Raw genomic sequence first — 19635 nt, forward strand, 5'->3', positions numbered from 1 at the left:
CCTTTAAAAATAAAATACTGGGAAAATATGCGGTCCAATAATATATCGCGCATTTCTAATTAGAATTATTGCCGACACTAAATGCAGAGTAAAACTGGAAGAAATAAATAAATAAAAACGATTTTAGATTAAAGTAGAATGATACTGAAAGTTATTCAATATTCTTTCTTAAGGAGGATCTGCAACGGAATTTACCTTGAAACAGTGGGAATCGGAATTGTGATGTTATTGAAATGTTGGAAAGAAATGGTTGAAAACATTACTTGATGCAATGGAAGATTAAAACCAATAAAAAAGCATTCCAATTTACTTACGCGTCATTTCAAAGGAAAAATTAATTATATAAGTAAAGTTAATATAGTGAACACACGCTGTTATGAAACAAGAACAAATAAGAGATTGCGTCTTGAGCACTGCTTCTCTCTGGGTATATACAAACTGATATATTCTGTTTTCTACAGTTTTGCTACTATGTTCCAAAGGTGACGAAATTGAAACCTTGTAGTGAAGTTTTCTACTTTTTCCTGCACAAAGAAAACACGAGTTCACAGTCTACAAGCAAACGCATGATTATCAAATCCATTGGGATGCTTTTCATTGTTCATCTTGCATTTCGTGTCATCAAGTCCATTAGTGTGTCCATTCTTGCTATGAGTCATTAAGTCGGGTTTCTGTTTCCTTCTTGATGGAATGACGATCTTTTCCAGTGCCATGAAAGGGGATTCAAAGGCAAGACTTCCGATGTATGCGAGACAAAGAGACGTCACTACATGTCCAAAATACCAATATATCTGAAAAGCAAATTCAACATTTAAATCTTATCTTTATTATTATTATTATTATTATTATTATTATTATTATTATTATTATTATTATTATTATTATTATTATTATTCAAGAATTCGTTGTTTATTAATTTCAAACGTAAGAACACAAAGCATTAGAAGAAATAATCACATATGTGATCGTATTAATAGAAAAACACGAAGACTTTACTTAAACAAACATTTTCTTTAAAAATTGTTTAAATTGATAATTTGAACTAAAAACACTTTTTCCTTATTACTAATATCATCATTGAAGTTTAAACATTAAAAATAACATTAGTAGTGATATGATATATCAACGGAATGCTGTATGAAGTTTTAATGAAGTTTTAACTGAGGCTCAGCTATTGCTGTTACCCCAAGACCAGAGCTTATAGCTCAATAACACCCCATCCATACATTTTCTTCTACAGACAAAGAGGAATATGAAAAGCATTCTTGCTTCACCCATCTACCCCAAAAAAATAATATTAAATAAAATAAAAATAAGCATTATAATGAAATATTTTCATTAGGATTTGATTCATTATTAAACAAATACCTGCATTATTTGTTATAAGATGAAATTTTATTATTTGTAATATATAAGTATTAAACCCGTTATCAGTTATCATTTGCTACATTCGTTTTTTTGATCGAAAAAATCTGTATATATATATATATATATATATACTCATCTGTATTTCCATTTCTTTATTATGAAATTCATTAATCCTTAAAGAATGAAATATTCGTATTTGTCATTATTTTTGATATAATAAAGAATATATTTATTTACCTTTTTCATTACGATAAGATGAAATTTTATTTATAATAAACGTACAAACTGTAATAGTCTTTCTTAATACCGTTACTTAAATGCACTAAGAATAAAAAAAGGAGTATTTTATTATCTTATGATAAAACAGTTCGTTTTATTGTAAGTAAAAGAATTTCAGTTTATATATTGTAAGTAAAAGAATTTCAGTTTATATATTGCCAGCAAACGTTGGTCGATTGGTAGAGCCTTTCCTACTAATAGCTCGCAAAAAGTTAAGCAACTTTGAACGCGGTTAGTAGTTCGAAGGGATTCAATCGTTCGATGCCGTTGGCACACTCTCCATCGATGAGCCTTTGGACTCCCTGGAGGTGTCGCATAATAATATTATGAGATGTACATTGTATTATCCATTTTATATTAAGATTGGAATTCTACTCTTCCATTGTATACAATAAGGAAAATTCTGGGAAGAAAGAACTCATTTTTTTTTACAAATTACACAAAATTAATTAAATTTCTATTGTATACGATTTGATCACAGGGCAGCCTTTGAGCTCATTGGATCAATTCGGCTCCAAAGAAAGAAATGTAAAATATGAAAACAATTTCAAAGATTTTGCTGAATTAAAAGCAAGAAACGTTTATTGATAATTAGTTTATGTTTTGTAAAATATAACTATAAAATAGATTATTTAATTTTTAATATTGTTAAATAGTGTCGATTCCCGATATCTAATTATCTTTAATTACAGTCCCTCACAAAAATAATTCCAATTTGGTACGGCTCCGACTATCCGCTGATCTGTAGCTGAATGCAAAGATTTAAGTTACTACACACACACACTAGAGGGCACAAAAGCTGTTCACGTCATTGTTGTGTTTATACGTAATATAACTTTCATCAACGAATATGGGTAATACAAACATATATACTGAAAAAGAGAGCCAAAAGTCTTTACTTCGGCAATGCAAAATTATTCAAATTAAGTGATTTAAATCCAACATTATTTCATCGCCGAATATAGAAACTACGAGAGTTTCATGCCGAATACATAGACATAAAAGTTTCGTCGGATACAAGCGTACGCCAACCTTTCATGACGGGCAACTCGTAGTAAAGGTGGAGAAAGCCCCGATCACTATCCTTAGTATTTTCCCATAATGTAAAACTCATCTCTTAGGAGATATGTTTTACATTTTTCAGTAATTTTTGGTGCCTTTTGTAATGTGACACCTTTTTTAGCAACTCGTATCGTAAAGTGCAAGTTCTGTATCACTTCATCCAGAATATTATTGGTCTAGCTCCCACTGACGAGACCTGAAAAAAAGTCGAAACCGGTCTGGGTAGTGACCTCCCCCCATAATGTATAACATCATACATCTCCTGGGAGATGTGTTTTACATTATGGGAAATTACTAAGGACAGTGATCGGAGCTTGCTCCACCTTTACTATGAGTTGCCCGTCACGAAAGGTTGGCGTACGCTTGTATCCGTCGAAGCTTTTATAGTGTCCATATGTTCGGCATGAAACTCTTGTAGTTTCTCTGAAACTCTTGTAATTTCTATATTCGGCTATGAAATAATGTTGGATTCAATATCCACTTAATTTGAATAATAAACATACTCAGTTTGGGAACATGTTAAAAGTATTAAATGACTAAATACCGAGATTAAAATAAAAGCTCTTAATCGCACAACTAGTTTCTTCTTAATAGACTTCTTCAGGTGATAAAAAAAAATATATATATATAAGAATTCCAATAATAAACTATAGAGGAACTGGATCTGAACAGTGTTAAAAAACGCAGTAAAAATTTTATTAAAATTATTATTTTATTAAATTTATTAAATTTTCTGCAATTGTGGCAAACTTTACTTTGGACAGACGGAAAAAACAATCGAGAGGCTAAAGCTAGATGAGTTTAAAAAGAACAACAATCTCCCACTGTATTATTAGGCACATGCGTGCGTCCACAATCTCGCGCACGCCAAAATTAAATGGCAGAGCTGTGGCAGTCTGATAGGTTGTAGCTTAAATTACTATTGATGTGAGCAGAGTTTAGGATTATTTCTTTTGACTCCAAAATTTTTCTTTCTATCTCATTATAACAACAGTAAAGATTGTTAGACTTTTCCCAGAGTACTGGATGTGGGAGGCCCTCCTCGTGTGACGTAGTTTCATTGTTTAAAAATGTTCCTACGGAAGAAGTACTTTCCTTTTAAAAGAAAAATTATCTAAAGAAGATCATGGCCTTATTGACACATTGTGTCAATTCCGGTTACTTCAAATTCGAAGACACATTCTACAAGCAAAATTCGGGCCTAGCTATGAGAAACCCTTTATCCACAGTTCTTGCCAACATTTGTCTGGAGGATTTTGAAGAAAAGGACATTTCATCCTTTCCTTTAAAAACCTAGAGTGTGGAAACGCTACGTTGAATCCAAATTAGAAAGATGTCTGCGTTGAAGACATCTTTCTAATTTGGAAACTTGGCCTTGATACCCTCCGAACTTTCAAGAACACTTAAATAATATACATCCTAACATTAAGTCTACAGCTGAATTGGAGGGTAAAGAAAGACTTTCTGTCTTTCTTTTTTAGATGTAAAACTGACCCGTCGTTCAATGAGAAAATCAAAATAACTATTTTCAGGAAACCGACTCATACAGATATCTTCACGCTGATTTTCATCATTACCCCCGCAGAAATTCGACATCATGTCTACTCTTGGACACCGGGCTCGCTCACTTCTTTCGGATGAACAGGGTGTTAGCAACGAACTTAATCATCTTCAAAGCACATTTCAGTTAAATGGCTATTCAAAGAAAATTATCATCAAACTCCTTTTCAATCCTCCCACACGTCGTAATGAAGATACTACAATTTCTAAGGGCAGCATTTCTATTTTCCTTACATTTTTGCTAATTTTGGAATCTCTCCAAAATTAGCAAAAATCTTAAGCAAATTTAACATTTGGACCTTCTTCACAATACTGCCTAAGCTACGTTCCCTTCTCAGTCGACCAAAGACTAATCATAACGGTCTCAAATATCCCCGCGTTTATTAAATTTTCTGCAATTGTGGCAAACTTTACTTTGGACAGACGGAAAAAACAATCGAACTCCGTATCGAAGAACACCAAAGAGACATCAACTACAAAAGAACTCGAGCCAGCGCCTCATCTAGCCATGTCTTGTTTTCAGCAAATTAGAACGAGGTGGGCCTCCCACATCCAGTACTCTGGGAAACGTCTAACAATCTTTACCGTTGTTATGATGAGATAGAAAGAAAAAATTTGGAGTCAAAAGAAATAATCCTAAACTCTGTTCATATCAATTGTAATTTAAGCTACAACCTATCAGACTGCCACAGCTCTGCCATTTAATATTGATGGAAATTGTCCTTCTTTTTAAACTCATCTAGGCTGTAGCTTTTACGATGTTTTTTTTTTTTGCTGCGTTTTTTAATACTGTTCAGATCCAATTCCTCTACAGTTTCTTACTGGAATTCTTAGATGTTTTTAGCAGCTGAAGAAATCTATGTAAGACGAAACTAGCTGTGCGATTAAAACATTTTATGTTAATCTCGGTACGTTTATTAAGATTTATTTTGCAATTATGAATCTTAATGCTACTTTTCTAAATAATGTATACAAGGAATAGCACATACGAATGTGAAATGATGGGCGTAAGTCCTTTCATGTGAAAAAGCTGCAAATACCAGTTGTACGATAGGTGAGAATAGGTAAACCAGAAATGTCAAACGGCCAAGAGGAATAAAAGGCTTCCAACTCAAGAACTGGTTCACAATCCCTGTAAAAAAAATAAATAAATGATTTAGTTTTAAATGATTGTATTATAGAACATCATATATTCTAAAAGTGTATATGATAATTTAAATTCCATTTATAGAAGCCTACTAAGCCACATTGGACAGTTAATTTGAAGGAATCGCAAATAATGTGATCTATTTTTTAATTTCCATCATTTCTGAGGCAGTTACTAATGAAAAAATATGATTTTATAAGTAAACAATCATAAAAAACGTCACATAGAATTAGAAATATAGCTCTATCTCTTCGGCGCAGCTATTTTCAAAGTGATATGTAACTCTTTAGATAAATTTGCTATTACGTAATTAAATATGAAGCATTCTTTGAGTAACAGGGATATTCTTCTGAGACCTCCGATCTCCCAGTTGACAAAACAGGCAAATGAACTTTACACCACATTTGACAGATATAAGGTAAGTTTCAGAACCTCAGTTGCCTCGAAACTTTGAGAAATATTTCACATATCCCCATAGCAGGGTGCATCGCGTCATTTAACCAGTCACATGTTTGTAGCAGCAGCTATAAATTGGAGGAATATGATATTCTCAATTCAGTGCAACTGTGTCCGCGTGAAATGGTTCCGAGAAGGAAACTGACAGAGTTTGAAACAGGCGTGGTCTAGGATACTATGCTACAGGCCTGTCTGTTCGGCAAATTATTGACAAATCAGGCCATCTTAGGTCAATAATTAGTGATACTAAACTGAGATGGAAACCAAGTGCTACCTGCAGTCGACGGCTTACCGAACGTCACAGTAAGGTGCTACGAAGGATATTATGTAAAAACTGCGATTCCTCAGCCGACATGTTGAATGTGGAGTCCTCTTCCGGGAATCAACTGGAATAGGAATCTGCACAATAACCTTCAAAACTGAGGCTTATATGCCGAGTGTCTGGTGAACGTCTCTTACCAGCGTGCTTAACTCCAGCTATGAAATTCGGAGGTGGCAGTGTGATATGTACTTCCTGTTTTTTCTGGTTTGGCCTCAGACCTCTGTTATAGTGCCATGAACATTGAAATCTGAGAGGTATCTAAACATTCCAGACAATGTGAAATGCTTCCTACTTTGTGGTGTTTCTAAGGAACTGCCCATTGTCTCTTTCAGCAAGACAATACACCGTGTCGTAAGGCTGTTGCTGTAACTGCGTGTCTCGTGGACATGAAACGTCACCACACTTGACTTGACTGACCTCAACAAAGGAGCCCTGATCTTAACCCTATTGAACATCTGCGGTTTGAACTGGAGAGAGTCAGGTGAGGTCAAGCGACGTCCGCCACATAACAGCCAGGAACTTATTATATGCGTACATGAAGAATGGTCCAAAATTCCCATTGATCACTATCGTACTCTTGTGGAAAGTATGTCCCTTAGGATTTCTGCAGTCATCGCAGAGAAAGGAGGTCCTACATCTTATTAAGATGGAAGGCATGGCTGTTTGTTCCTCACATTATAGTGTCCGTTGACTTCTTTCCAAACATAAAGGAATAGACTGAGTGGTCAGTTTATTATGTAGTTGTTCTAATGACTCACTAGTCATCAAAATAGACTTGACTATTTTTTTTCTACAGAATGCCAAAAAACCGATCGGCAATTGTTATGACTCATACAGATTCGAAAACAGAGCCTCATATTATAAAACTTCGTAATAAATTGAAACAGATCGCTATCATGAATATATTTTTCTGCCACCTATACTCTGTCGTGACCGGATTTGATGTACTCTGAGTTCGGACTTGCTCTTTTGTTTGATGATTGTTGTATTGCCAGTCAAAAGACTGGTTAGTATACTTAATTCTTGAAACTCTTCATCATTCTTTTAGATCGAAAAGTGGATGTCTTCGATTGGAAGACATCCAGTTAATTGTATACAAACACATTAGGTCATGCACAGTAGAACTCTGGTGCGTTCTGAATACGTGAACACTCCGATAAAAGTGACTGTTTGGCTGGTACCGACTACTTAAGGTCACTCAAGTAACACGGCTGGCGTATTATCATGTTACATTTCACGCTCGAGAGCACACAACTCTCTCTCTCTCTCTCTCTCTCTCTCTCTCTCAGACCATTCAGAATACATATAAAAATATCTTCAGAATAGCATTCATAAACAGATGAATATAAATTCCAAAATCGAGGGTAATTAAGTGACCGAATAATATTGGATCATCTAGAACGGTATTTCAATGGTTAAATCTTTCTATAATGAAGAATTTTGACTCAAGCAAATTTATGTACGGTTTATTTATAGTTGCATTTCTTTCGTCTGAACGCCAAGATTTTCTTTCCTCGTTAGTAGTTTGGAACTCGACAGTTGCGTAGAATATGGCCACATGGTAAGTATTCCTCTGTGATATGATCTACAGAGTAACTCATTAGACCAGCGATAAAAAGTGGTAAAGAAGTCGTAAATATCTTTGCTAACAAGACAGTAAGGTAAATATAATTTATTCGCCGAACACACCTAATAAAAGTCCATCGTCGTTTTCCTATTTCAATCGCTGGCTGCCACCATGGTTTCAGAAAATTCAAGAAAAGTCACAACTGTGAATGACTGCTGTAAAAAGACTTGTTTAATCAACGAAGTGGCTCAGCTGAATAGCGAAAGACGAGAGAAATTAAATTTCATAAAATGCAATGTCTGTTTTGTATAGACATGTCGGTCTTACTGAAGATGAATTCTATTTTGTGCATTCCATAAACGAAGGGCTGTAAGTTTATGGTATATTTAGTTCCTGAGGTGCCCAAATCAGAAGTTTACTTACGAAAAATACAATAATCAGATATGGGAGTGCTAAAATCGGGAAAGGGAATCCTTACAATACTTTAGATTACCATGTCAGGCCAATGAAATTTTAAATAGTAGCACTAATTTCACCGCGCGCATGTTTATGTGTTTCAAGTAAAGTCATACAATACAAGGGAACTACAAAGCAAAAGGTCATGTCCTCATAATCACTCAGGTCAATAAAAGTGACTGTTTATAATGTTATCTATTCCAATAACTGTACAATGCCATTTGCAGTATTCTTCCATCAACTATAAAACATTATTAAATTACAAAATCTTAGAAATTATGATAAAAATGAATAAAATATTAGTACACCGAAAGGCTTAGTTGAGATTATTACTTGAGTTGAATTAATGATAAGCAATTTTTAAGTTCACCTGAATATGGAATTACAGTAATTATTACAATTAATATACCGACAACCAGTTTGTCAGTTCTTATCAAGATGATTTATTTAATGTTTACCAAGCATTTTGTGACTTTATTGTATATATTGACACACCCAATAACCTGGTTAATTGAGCCAAAGACTTCAAAAGTTGATTTAATGAAAGAATTATATTATCCATTGATACGCTGATTCAACAGAAGCAACTAGTAACTTCATATAAATTTGAGGTACAAGGAATCACATCCTCTTCAGTGAGATAAAAAGAAGATATGCTGTAGTGGTGGAAAGACGGACGTTGGGTGTTAGGAGATGGGAAGAAAGAGCAGAACACAATGAAGAATGGACAAATACTGTTGAAATAGCCTGGGTTCTACGTGGATGGACCCTACTGCTGATTTCACTTTACCATGAATTACTCATAAAATTGACATCGTCACCTATACCTATAAAAATTTTTCCACGTCAGAAAGGGTTGATGGCAAATAAACTGAAGAACTGTCTGAAGTAGGTTTTTGAGTGCTTTTACTAAAGTCACAGATTATGTTTTTAATTCAAAGCTAAACACATCGTGACGCATTGAATTTCATCTATCAAGAGTTCCATTGCATTATTCTTCAGTCAGTTATTCTTCTTGCAAGCAGAATAAATTTTGTGTCTTTCTCACCGTCTATGACACATTACCAGTAAGAGGATTCTTAATAATATGAAACGAACACAGTACAACTAAATATACTTGAACTACAAAATGACCAAAAATGAAAACGCAGATGTGTTCAGTACCCCAATATTTCAATATTTGTCAACTGATGTACAACAATTCTCTATATTTCAAGTATTTATTTTTAAATTTCTCACTGCATCTCAAAATTCATAAGCTAACCAAAAGAAAACTCGTGTATGAGCATGGAAAGAGAAGAATGTAGATCACGGCTTGGTCCTCGGAGTGAAATAGAATCATATATAATTTTTAACGTGCCTAGTTAAGCAACTGTAGTTTTATTTTCTACACAAATAATAGAATAAATATTACGTTAGACTATTAAATTAAACATGACCTCTTTCGAGGTTTAATTCTTTCATAACTTCCATTAAATTTGAATTCCATTATGAATTATATTCTTCACATCGATTGAATTTAAAAGGTTTAAGAACGCCTTCATCCTACAGATTTTTGTAAGATCAACATTATTATGCTGATGTATGCAGTAATATCTATGAAATAAATATTACAAAGTTTTTCGAGAGGGATATTTGTTTAACAACCGTATGGAAATGTCAGAGAACGAACGTGATTATTTTTCACTGAGAAGTGAAGTTAGTCATCTCTAACGAAAAGAGAATTACCATATCCGAGTTCTAAAGTGTCTCGAAGTAATGGTGATAGTGGTAAACCATCTCGCTCCATTATTCCACTGAAAATTCAGACATTCAAAAGCATCGTTCCAAACAATTCGTCCACATACTTATAAAAGGTTTGTTCTGTCTACTATATCAACAAAATAACTGAAAAATTTAAAATACCCACGTTTGGTATCTGAATGATTGTAATTTAAATACTTTTGACACCTACCTCCGTGTCCTGTAGCACAGGCGATAGTTACCCAAGACACACAACTTATCCACACGATTCTGCAAGTTGACGCGTAAAGTGCGGACACTTCAACACCGGGAAGGTTTCCACTGTTCCACGGGAATATTCCAAATACGACAGTTGCAGCTAATGTGAAACTTGCACACCAACCAAAAATCTGCAAAAGCTAAAATGGATAACCAATTATATAACATTGTCTTTATTGTTTATCAACACTGCTAATCTATAACCATACAGAGTGTTTGTTATTTTTTTAGTAATATACAAAAAATACACCACTTTCCTAGACCTAAAGACACACAACCATAAAATACTCGTTCTTGAATTCGAACCGGCAGTCTCTCGATTGAAATGGCTAGCCACTGACCCAACCAAGTTGTCAACTTGGTTGAGTTTTCTACAATACAACTTTACACTATTCTTTATTATTATTATTAGGGCAACTCCAAGGAGTCCTTAGACTCATCGAGGGAGGCCCTAACATCATGTCAAGAACAACTATTCAACATTCACACAGTATCTATCATACTTTGCCTTGAACTCATTCACAGTCATGGCACCCACAACATACTCTGGCAGCTTATTCCACTCATTTACCACTCTACAAGTAGAAAACCTAGCTCTAACACCCTTGCTAACCACAGTCTTGCCCAGTTTTGATGGATGGCCCCTAGTCCTCCCACCATCAGTCCTGTTCTCAAAAATATCTTCTGAATTAATCTTATAGAAACTCTTCAGTAATTTGAATATCTCAATCATATCACCCCTCTTCCGCCTATCAACCAATTTCTGCAACCCACAAACCTTCAACCTGTTCTCATAAGGTTCATTCCATAGACCTGCTATCATCTTGGTCACTCGTCTCTGGATCCTCTCCACCTTCTCCCCATCAAGAAGAAATCCTGGCGCCCAAATATGGGCACAATAGTCTAGATGGGGTCTTATCAAGGCTTGATACATAGGAACAATAACTTGCTTCTCTATGCTCGTCAAAGTATTCTTCAGTAACCAAGTGATTTGATGAGCTGATTTAGCCACTTTTGCAATGTTCCCCCTAAACTTCATAACCCATTCTTTCAATTGCATTTACTCCCTATCCACCAACACTCCTAAATCCCTGGCATCGTCAATCTCCCGGAGTACAGTTCTACCAATGTGGTATACTGCTGCTAATCGTTTGACCACCCCAAAATGCATAACCTTACATTTTGCCACATTAAATTGACATCCATTCTCCTTAGCCCAGTCCTCCAAACTATCCAAATCATCCTGCAAAAATTTGACATTCTGTGCATTAACTATTGCTCTACCCAACTTTGCATCATCAGCAAAGTTTATTGTAGTATGATGGTTCTAAGATCACCAAGTGTTTCAATGATTTCTTATCAACATATGACCTCCCATTCCTTTTTCTATCAAGGTGTTTTCACAACCGACTGCGCCATGGAAGAGCGCCAACTCAGTTTAAATGTAAGATATTTTAGAGAAATCTATCAAATGTCAACAAAATCGCTTTCTTATCAGAAAATATCAGTATACTATTTAATATTTTAAAAGGAATTTAAAGTATTAATCGAATCATTTTAGCATTGCTCAAGTTTTATTTGATATTAGCCACGTAGTAGTTGACGTTAAATCTAACGCACAAAATTACAGTATATGGAAGGACCTCCGTAAATGCAACTAAAAGAATGGGTTATTCAGCCCTTCAGTAAGAAAAGACCTAAGTTCGATTCTTGCCATGAAGAAAGTAATCTTTATACGGGATTTTCAACTGAAAGTGAATGAGCCGATCTCATATGTTTTTTTTTTCTTCCAGAAACTTGAGTTGTTCATACCCCATACGGGAATCTTTTTTTCCAAATTACACACACGCAGCTCATAATTTACGAATAAAAGTAGCGGTAGATGAATATGGATTTCTTGTGTAGATAATGGCGTTGTATTTCGTAATAGGATTATGCAGCGTAGATGGTGAGTTGTTTAAAGTGGAGTGCCCTCCAAGGATATGAGTCCTTGAACTCCTTGGAGGTGTCATAAACTGTTCTCTTATTTCGGGTGGTGCATCTAGAACCTCCTTCAGAATGCTTGATTGTCGTCAGAAAAGCAGTATTCGCTTAATTGACGTCCTTGTCAATTAAGTCACTGTCTCCATTCAGTCGCTTTCCATAGTTTCCATAGGCTCTCTGTTGCTGAATTGTATCTTTATTATATTTCCATGGAGGGTGCGCCAAAGAACTGGCCACGACCATCACTTCACCCTCTTTAAATCGTGAGCAATTGTGGGCAACACACATACACATGCAACCAAACGTAACGAATCAAGCTCTTATCCTGTTCTTTCATTCCCTACACCACCACTCTTTGGACAGTCTTCCCAGTGCACAGTTCTTCAAGTAAGACAGCAACAAATTTAATAACGCCCCCCACCCCCTGTACACACACTGCACTGTCGTCATGTCTTGGACTTCTCGTGTGTAAGGCTATATATATGTGGGTGGGGGATGTATGGGGGAGCTGAATGGTTCTGATAAACACCTAGAATAAAAATGATATTAAGGCAATTGAACCACAAGAAAGAAGATATCTTAAAATCCTTTAACCCTCATGTTTCATCAAATCGTAATAATTTGTTATTTTTCTATATATATATATATATATATATATATATATATATATATATATAGAGGTATATGTAGAAAGTATTTTACCTTGGGTACCTATATATATATATAAAAGATACAAAAATTGAAAATATACATACTTGTATATTTATTCAAAGAAATTTTTAGGCCCTAATTTTGAATTTAGTTGTGGTGTATTTTGACACCATTATCTGAATCGTAAGCTCCTTTTATGAAATAAGCTACATATATTATTATGACATTGGGAAACACCCAGATCCATAGAGAAGTTAATATCCCTTATATCTCTTCCTTTCTCATAAATCTAGCTGAGAAGTTCTTTACTAAGACAAGTAACCATCCAAACCCGTTAATCAAGGAAGCCTCGGAATATAATGAAGAAGAAATCTACAAATTTAAAAGACTATTTTAAGTTCAGCTGAACGCAACTAATTTCACTGCCCTCAATGGACGAGCATATAGCTCACAAACACTCCATTCAAAGTTCTTCCATTAGAAGACAAAGGGGAATATGAAAAGCAATTTTGCTTCATCCATCTAGCCAGAAATGTTAATGTGTTAATTATGACATTGGTACTAAATTTAATAACTTCTTAAGAAGTACGAGAATGACAACCTAGGGATTAAAAGACTTACTATTAAAAGAAAAATGACTTCATGTCATTCTAACTTGACGAGAAAAGCAAAGGCGGATGTACAACGATTCTTCATTACTTCATTATTAGTTTTAAAAAAGGTGTCTGAATATTTTTCTTTTTAAATTACATTTTAACTGTTAATAATGTTTTAGTAAACTAGTTCATTTAAATTAATATAAAACTGAAGATGAAAATATGAGAACTCTCAAACTGAACTCATATTTCGGAGATAGCATTGGTCTTTTGTGATATCCAGTGCTATTAGAATGATATTTCTTATAATGTTTCACAATAACTTCCCTAGATTATATTCAGGAATACATTCAGGAGTAAATATTAAATAAGAAACGTTAAGCATTTGCTTAAAGAAAGATTTTATCACTTCATTTATAAACTAAGTTATATGGTAAGAGTGACGTAAACCTTCTACTCTAGAAATATATAACACAATTGATAAAAAATCTTTCATGTTTTTCTTTTTTTAAAATTTCACTGTTTCATTTGAAAGCTCTTACCCAATTGAACTTTATATCACGCCTTGTTTGTAAGAAGTATCCGGTTGCAATTCCAATGCAGAATGATCCAATATGGCAGTATGGCTTGAAGTATAAATGAGTCGAAGCATAAAATTTATTGCTGTGAATAACATAAAAAATAGAGTTAAACGATAACCTATTGAAGTATATAGTTATGCATGTAGGGGAAAAAAATTAAAAAAATATATATCGTAAACAATTTAAAAATATCATAATAGAAATATGTCAAATCAAATTAAGTTATGCTAATTGATTTGAAGTTATTTCAAATCCATCTCTTTCAAAAATTATTTGATTAGCGACGATTAATTATGAGGAGATAGTTTCTTTAATTTTTATTTTCATTTCAAGTACATGCGCAAGCAACTTGTCTGATTGTCAGCAACGGAAGTATCAATCATCTTAAGTTACATATGCACTTGTAATATGATATCATTCATTTAATTAGTTGAAAAATAAGTGAATTTCATTTTTGTTTTTATTTTTACGAGTCATTAACCAAATATCCACATTTTTAATGAAATTTCTATACTTACAAAACTATGAAAAATATGAAAGAATGTGGCTGAATCATTATTTTCTGTTTTTGATGATCATAGTAATAGTTTTATCGGTAGTAATTTATTAATAATTGTTGCATATGAATATTACAGGCGTTATAATTAAGCCTAGATTTCTAAAACTTGTTTATTCTACTAAAACTACTAAAATTTGTTTATGCTATTCGAATTTTTGCTAGGCCTATTTAAACCAATGTCGCAGTAAATTTTGGCGTCGATTTCAGTTTTAGAATATTTGTCTCTTTTGAGAAGATTACTTTAGAGGAAACAGTTAACTGAATTTAAAATGAAAAATATGGGATCCCAGCAAAGTTATTTGAAATGGACAAATCATCAGCCGAATATGTGTATCAGCATTTGCACAATTATTTTCTAGTGAAACTCTTGTGGATGTAATGTTATCGTGTAAGAATAGGTCCTATGCAAATACGGAGTGTTTCTGACCATTGTAACAAGGGGTTAATCAAGAGTCTTTGTAGCCTCAGTATTTCTCATCTAGTGTTGAGCCACAACCAAGTAAGACAGTATTGCCGCAGGTAAGGAGATAAAAGAGAATGCTGGCTCTGTAAAAGATCTCTTGGTAAGTTAAGTCAGAGTAACGTTGAAAACTAGTTGTTGGGATCAGAGATCCAGTGTAATCATTATTTGAAGATATTAGTAGGGAAGTGAGGTCGGATGGTAGTGAATTTAGGAGGATATTATCAGCATCAACTCATCCGATATCTCATTAGGTCTCATGTCGTCGTTCTACTTTTGTTCCCGTCACCAGTCACTTATCCGTTTCTACTAATACTAGATTATTCAACCCTCTGTCTTTCCCCAGAGTATCAAGTTCTAGTGAGGATACACAAGCTCTTTCCTTGTTCTATGCCATCTATTTCCTGCTGTACCTAGTTCCGGTGAACATCAGTTCAATAAGTGGAAACCTTAATGGCAGATGCCAATAAAGGACATCTGGAACGAGTTCTATGTTGGCACAGAGAAGGAAGAATCATCGAATCATAACCTCCAAAGGGGAGGTAGTGTGACGTTCTCAGTAAAGAGGTGGAGGGAATTAAGACTGGTGTAACTAGAACAGGGATAGACGTTAGGGAGAATTTGGTGAATGAAAGAGTAATGAAGAGACTGGAAGTGACAAAAAGTCGAGAGAATGAAAGAACAAGTGGTCGAGAGGAAATGAGATGCTGTGTGAGTGAGAGAGTAAGGAAAAGAGAGATTAGGGGAAAATCATAAAACCAGGAGAGTGATGCAGAACAGTGCAGAAAAGGAGGGAGTGAGACTCGCTTGTTCTGGGTGTGAATGAAGTTACGAATGGAGTATGGAGGGCAGAATGCCTAAGGAGTGCTTGTGCGGAGGAATAATAGAGAGGGTGACTTTACTGATAAAGATAGGACAATATGGATGGGATGATCGTGATGATTAGCACAGATGACCTGAGAGGTAGTATTAATTGGTTTGCAAAGGATTTATGAACAATGTCAGATATCGTCTAGCAGAAAAGTATCAAAGGGGTGTGTGTGCTGCTTCGTTTTGATAACTCTAAGTTAAGTAGAAGGGCGGTAATAATGAATCATATTTCAAAAATGTGTAGAAAAAAGAGGTCTCGAAGATGTTGATGCTTGGAGTGTATTTAATTGCATACAAGACAGGAGTTGCATCCGCAAATGGAAGGTTTGATGAGATTGATATTTCCCGAGCAAGTTGAAGTATTTCGACAGGGAAATTAGAACTGATAAGTTTGAGAGTAGGAGGGAGAGATTTATGTAGGGAATGAGTTTTAGGTGATCGTTTATTGTGGAATAATTTGGAGAAAAAGCAAATAAAAACCAGTTTATGCTATTGTGAACACTTAAACTACTAGAATGTACATTAGATGTAAAGGTGGTATGAGAACTAAAGGGAATTTAGTATACTAACACAAGATGTATTCGAAATAAGTGGAAAGAGTTTTTTGTATGAGAAACCTTTATGCAGATATATATAAACGCCACTTACGCGGCATATATGCAAACTACTTGATCATGTGCGCCAATACGTGTTTTAGAAAACTGCTAAAACTATTTAACAATAATTGGTCAGTTATCGTCAATAATGTTGATCACAATGAGAAAAACATGATTTTTTTGAAGTTCGATAAAGGATTTATTATGGTTGGCAGTCTGGCTGGAGTCACGATTTTGAAACAGCAGAGCCGACTGATTTCTCAGAAGATACGATATACCGGGTGTTTAATCAGAATATTTAATCAAAATAACCCACTTTTCTTGTTTAAGAGGCGAAACTGTGATCTTAAGACAGACTGTCAGGAATGAGATCACTATCGACTGAGAAGGCTTGTATGGGCAAACAGAACTTCTTGTGTGCAGCAATTGATCGAAGCATTTAACGAAGGCTGCCCATATCTCATTGAACTATACGCAGGGGATGGTATTGGCATTCGCATGAATATACGGAAACTACAATATTATATAAAAGTTTCTAATTCAATGGCTGGTATGCGTATATTAAGCGTGATCTGGAAAAAAAAATAAAACAAAATGTTATGGAGGATTTATAAGGAGAAATATGATCAGCAAGCTCACGAACAATACAAAACTCAGGCTAGAAAGTTTATCAGCATAGTTAGGAAGGCTGAATCTGATTATGAGAAGACATTAGCCAAGCAGATCAATGGAAATTAGAGAATTCTTTCGCTGCGTGACAAGTAAAAGGAAGAATCACTTTAGAAGGATAACTTTAGTGAGTGCTGATGGTAGTGAGGTGATCGAATCTGATGTAATAGTAGAGTTACAAAATGACCATTTTTCAAAATTCTATCACCCGAGTGAGGATATTTCTGTGTCTTATGTAGCAATAACTGATATGAGAATTGAGGTTAATGAATCAGAGATACTTAGTATATTGCAGAATTAAAATGCAAGCACTGCTGTGGGTTTGTATGGGATATGAGCTCGGTGAATATGCAAAGAAATTGTCAGTGCCTGTTACTTGGCTGTTTAACTTAAGTCTAGGCTTTGGTAAGGTCCCTATGGAGTGGAAGGAGGGGTATAAAGGAGGCTCTAAGACTGCAGTAGAAAATTACATACCAATCACCATCTCTGGAGTGGTGACAAAATTATTGGAAAATTTAAAGACAGATTTCAGGAATGGGTGGATAGGAATATGTTGCTGTACGGGGGTGGGGAGAACATGATTTTGTTAAAGTGCGATCCTGACTTAGTAATTCATTAACATTTTATAACAGAGTGAACACCTGGGTTGGACAAGGGGATTGGTTACATAGTGATGCTGTTAGATTTTGCTAAGGCGTTTGACAGGATACTCCATGGAATACTGTTTCACAAATTAGAACAAATAGGGATGGATATTAAACTGGTGATATGGATACAAGAATGACTCATGGACAGATACCGAAAAAGTAGTATATGTAGGAGCAGAGTCCAGGACGAAGCAGGTGACCAGTGGTGTGCCGAAGGGCTTTGTGCTTGGACCACTATTTTTTAATTTGTACACAAATGATATCGGAAATGATTTGAAGGGAGATATTCAGTTGTTTTCTGATAATGCAAAGTTGGGTAGCGTAATAATTAATCAAACTGATGTAAAGGGCTTGCATGATGATTTGAATAAGCTGGCATTATGGACAAAAATAACGGATATCAGCTTAATGTGAAAAAGTGTAAAGTTATGCATTTTGGAATTAAAAGATTACAAGCTCTGTCCACATTGATGGAACTTTGTATAGGAAAATGATGAGGCTAGGGACTTCAGGGTGTTGGTGGATAGAGAGATGAAGTTCAGAGGACATATTTTGCTAAAGTGTCCAAGGTAGGTCATAGGATTATTTGGTTATTGAAGAACAAACTAACATGCAGAGATAAAGAAGTTATTATTAGTCTTTATAAGCGTTGATACGTCCACATCTGGATTACTATGCCCAGATATGGTCGCCCGAAAAGATTCCGAGGCGAGTGACCAGCGAGTGGTCTGAGGAATGCTCCCTACAGGGATAAACTGAGAGTTTGTAGGTTGCAGAAATTGGTTGATAGACGGAGAAGAGGGGATATGATAGAAACATTTAAGTTACTTGACCGAGAAAATATTTCAGCAGGTGGCTAGTGGTGGAAGAATAAGAAGTCATCCCTGGAAATTAAGTAAGAGTGTGAACAAAGGTGAGGGCTACATTTTTTGATCGGCGAGTGGTGAACGAGTTGAATGCGTTGTCTGACTCAGTTGTGAGTGCTTCGTCTGTCAATCAGTTCAAAGAGAACTATCATGGATGTTGTGCGGATAGTTTGGGTCTTCATCTAATCAAAAGATGAATTGTTTTGATTAGATGAAGTTGCGCGTATAATAAAATTAATCATAAGAAGAAGAAGAAGAAGAAGAGCAGTTTTATAAACATTCCATAACACTTAATTGTCCTTCAGAACTGAAACAATACAATATTACATAACTAAAACTAAAGAAACTAGTAAATTTTCTGTATTTCGTATTCTTAAAAATGCATCTTATTTATCTAAAATTTTGTTGCGGTTTAGAATGATGAAGATACGCTTGAGGTTTGAAGTTTTCTTTTTCAAGTTTTTATTTTATTTTATTTTTATTTTTGATATTATTATAATGTGCAAGGTCTTTTGATGAGACACTAATGTGAAATATATACGTGTGATGAAATAACCACTCATAGTGAGAGTGTTTCCTCATTACGAAAGCTAATGTCTAACATATATTAATTAATGCTACACGATCATTTCAAACTGCAGTTCGTTTTATTTATTCCATTTATTTATTTATTTTGAAATTAACGATTATAATTTTTGATGTCTAGTCGCTGATTTAAATTTTATTTACTTTTAACGCGTGAAAAAGATAAGCATTTAAACAGCTTATCTGCTCAAAATTCATAAACTACAAAATGGAATGAAGTTTATGATTTATGTAGTCAATACCTGGTAATACTGCAATGACAAAGTGCGAGAGGTTGTAATATCTATTCTCTTTCTACATTTATTTACTTATCATGTATACCTGTAAATCTAAAGCATTGTAAGGCTGGTAAAC

General features: G+C 34.7%; 1 protein-coding gene across 1 annotated transcript in view; it reads right to left on the bottom strand.

The window, feature by feature from the left end:
- Positions 1 to 545: 545 nt before the first annotated feature.
- The window catches only part of LOC150104016 (nose resistant to fluoxetine protein 6-like), a 59571-nt gene continuing 40481 nt past the window's right edge, over positions 546 to 19635 (bottom strand). Inside the window, exons 12-15 of the mRNA XM_090396382.1 lie at positions 13991 to 14111; positions 10172 to 10358; positions 5259 to 5401; positions 546 to 791 (exon numbers count right to left, since the gene is read on the bottom strand). Coding sequence (XP_090252508.1) covers positions 546 to 791; positions 5259 to 5401; positions 10172 to 10358; positions 13991 to 14111 — 697 coding nt within the window. The remainder of the gene's footprint in view (positions 792 to 5258; positions 5402 to 10171; positions 10359 to 13990; positions 14112 to 19635) is intronic.

Source organism: Typopeltis vanoorti, chromosome 8 (assembly GCF_054136105.1).
Source record: "Typopeltis vanoorti isolate ZY-2024b chromosome 8, IOZ_Tvanoo_1.0, whole genome shotgun sequence".
Classification (NCBI taxonomy): domain Eukaryota; kingdom Metazoa; phylum Arthropoda; class Arachnida; order Uropygi; family Thelyphonidae; genus Typopeltis; species Typopeltis vanoorti.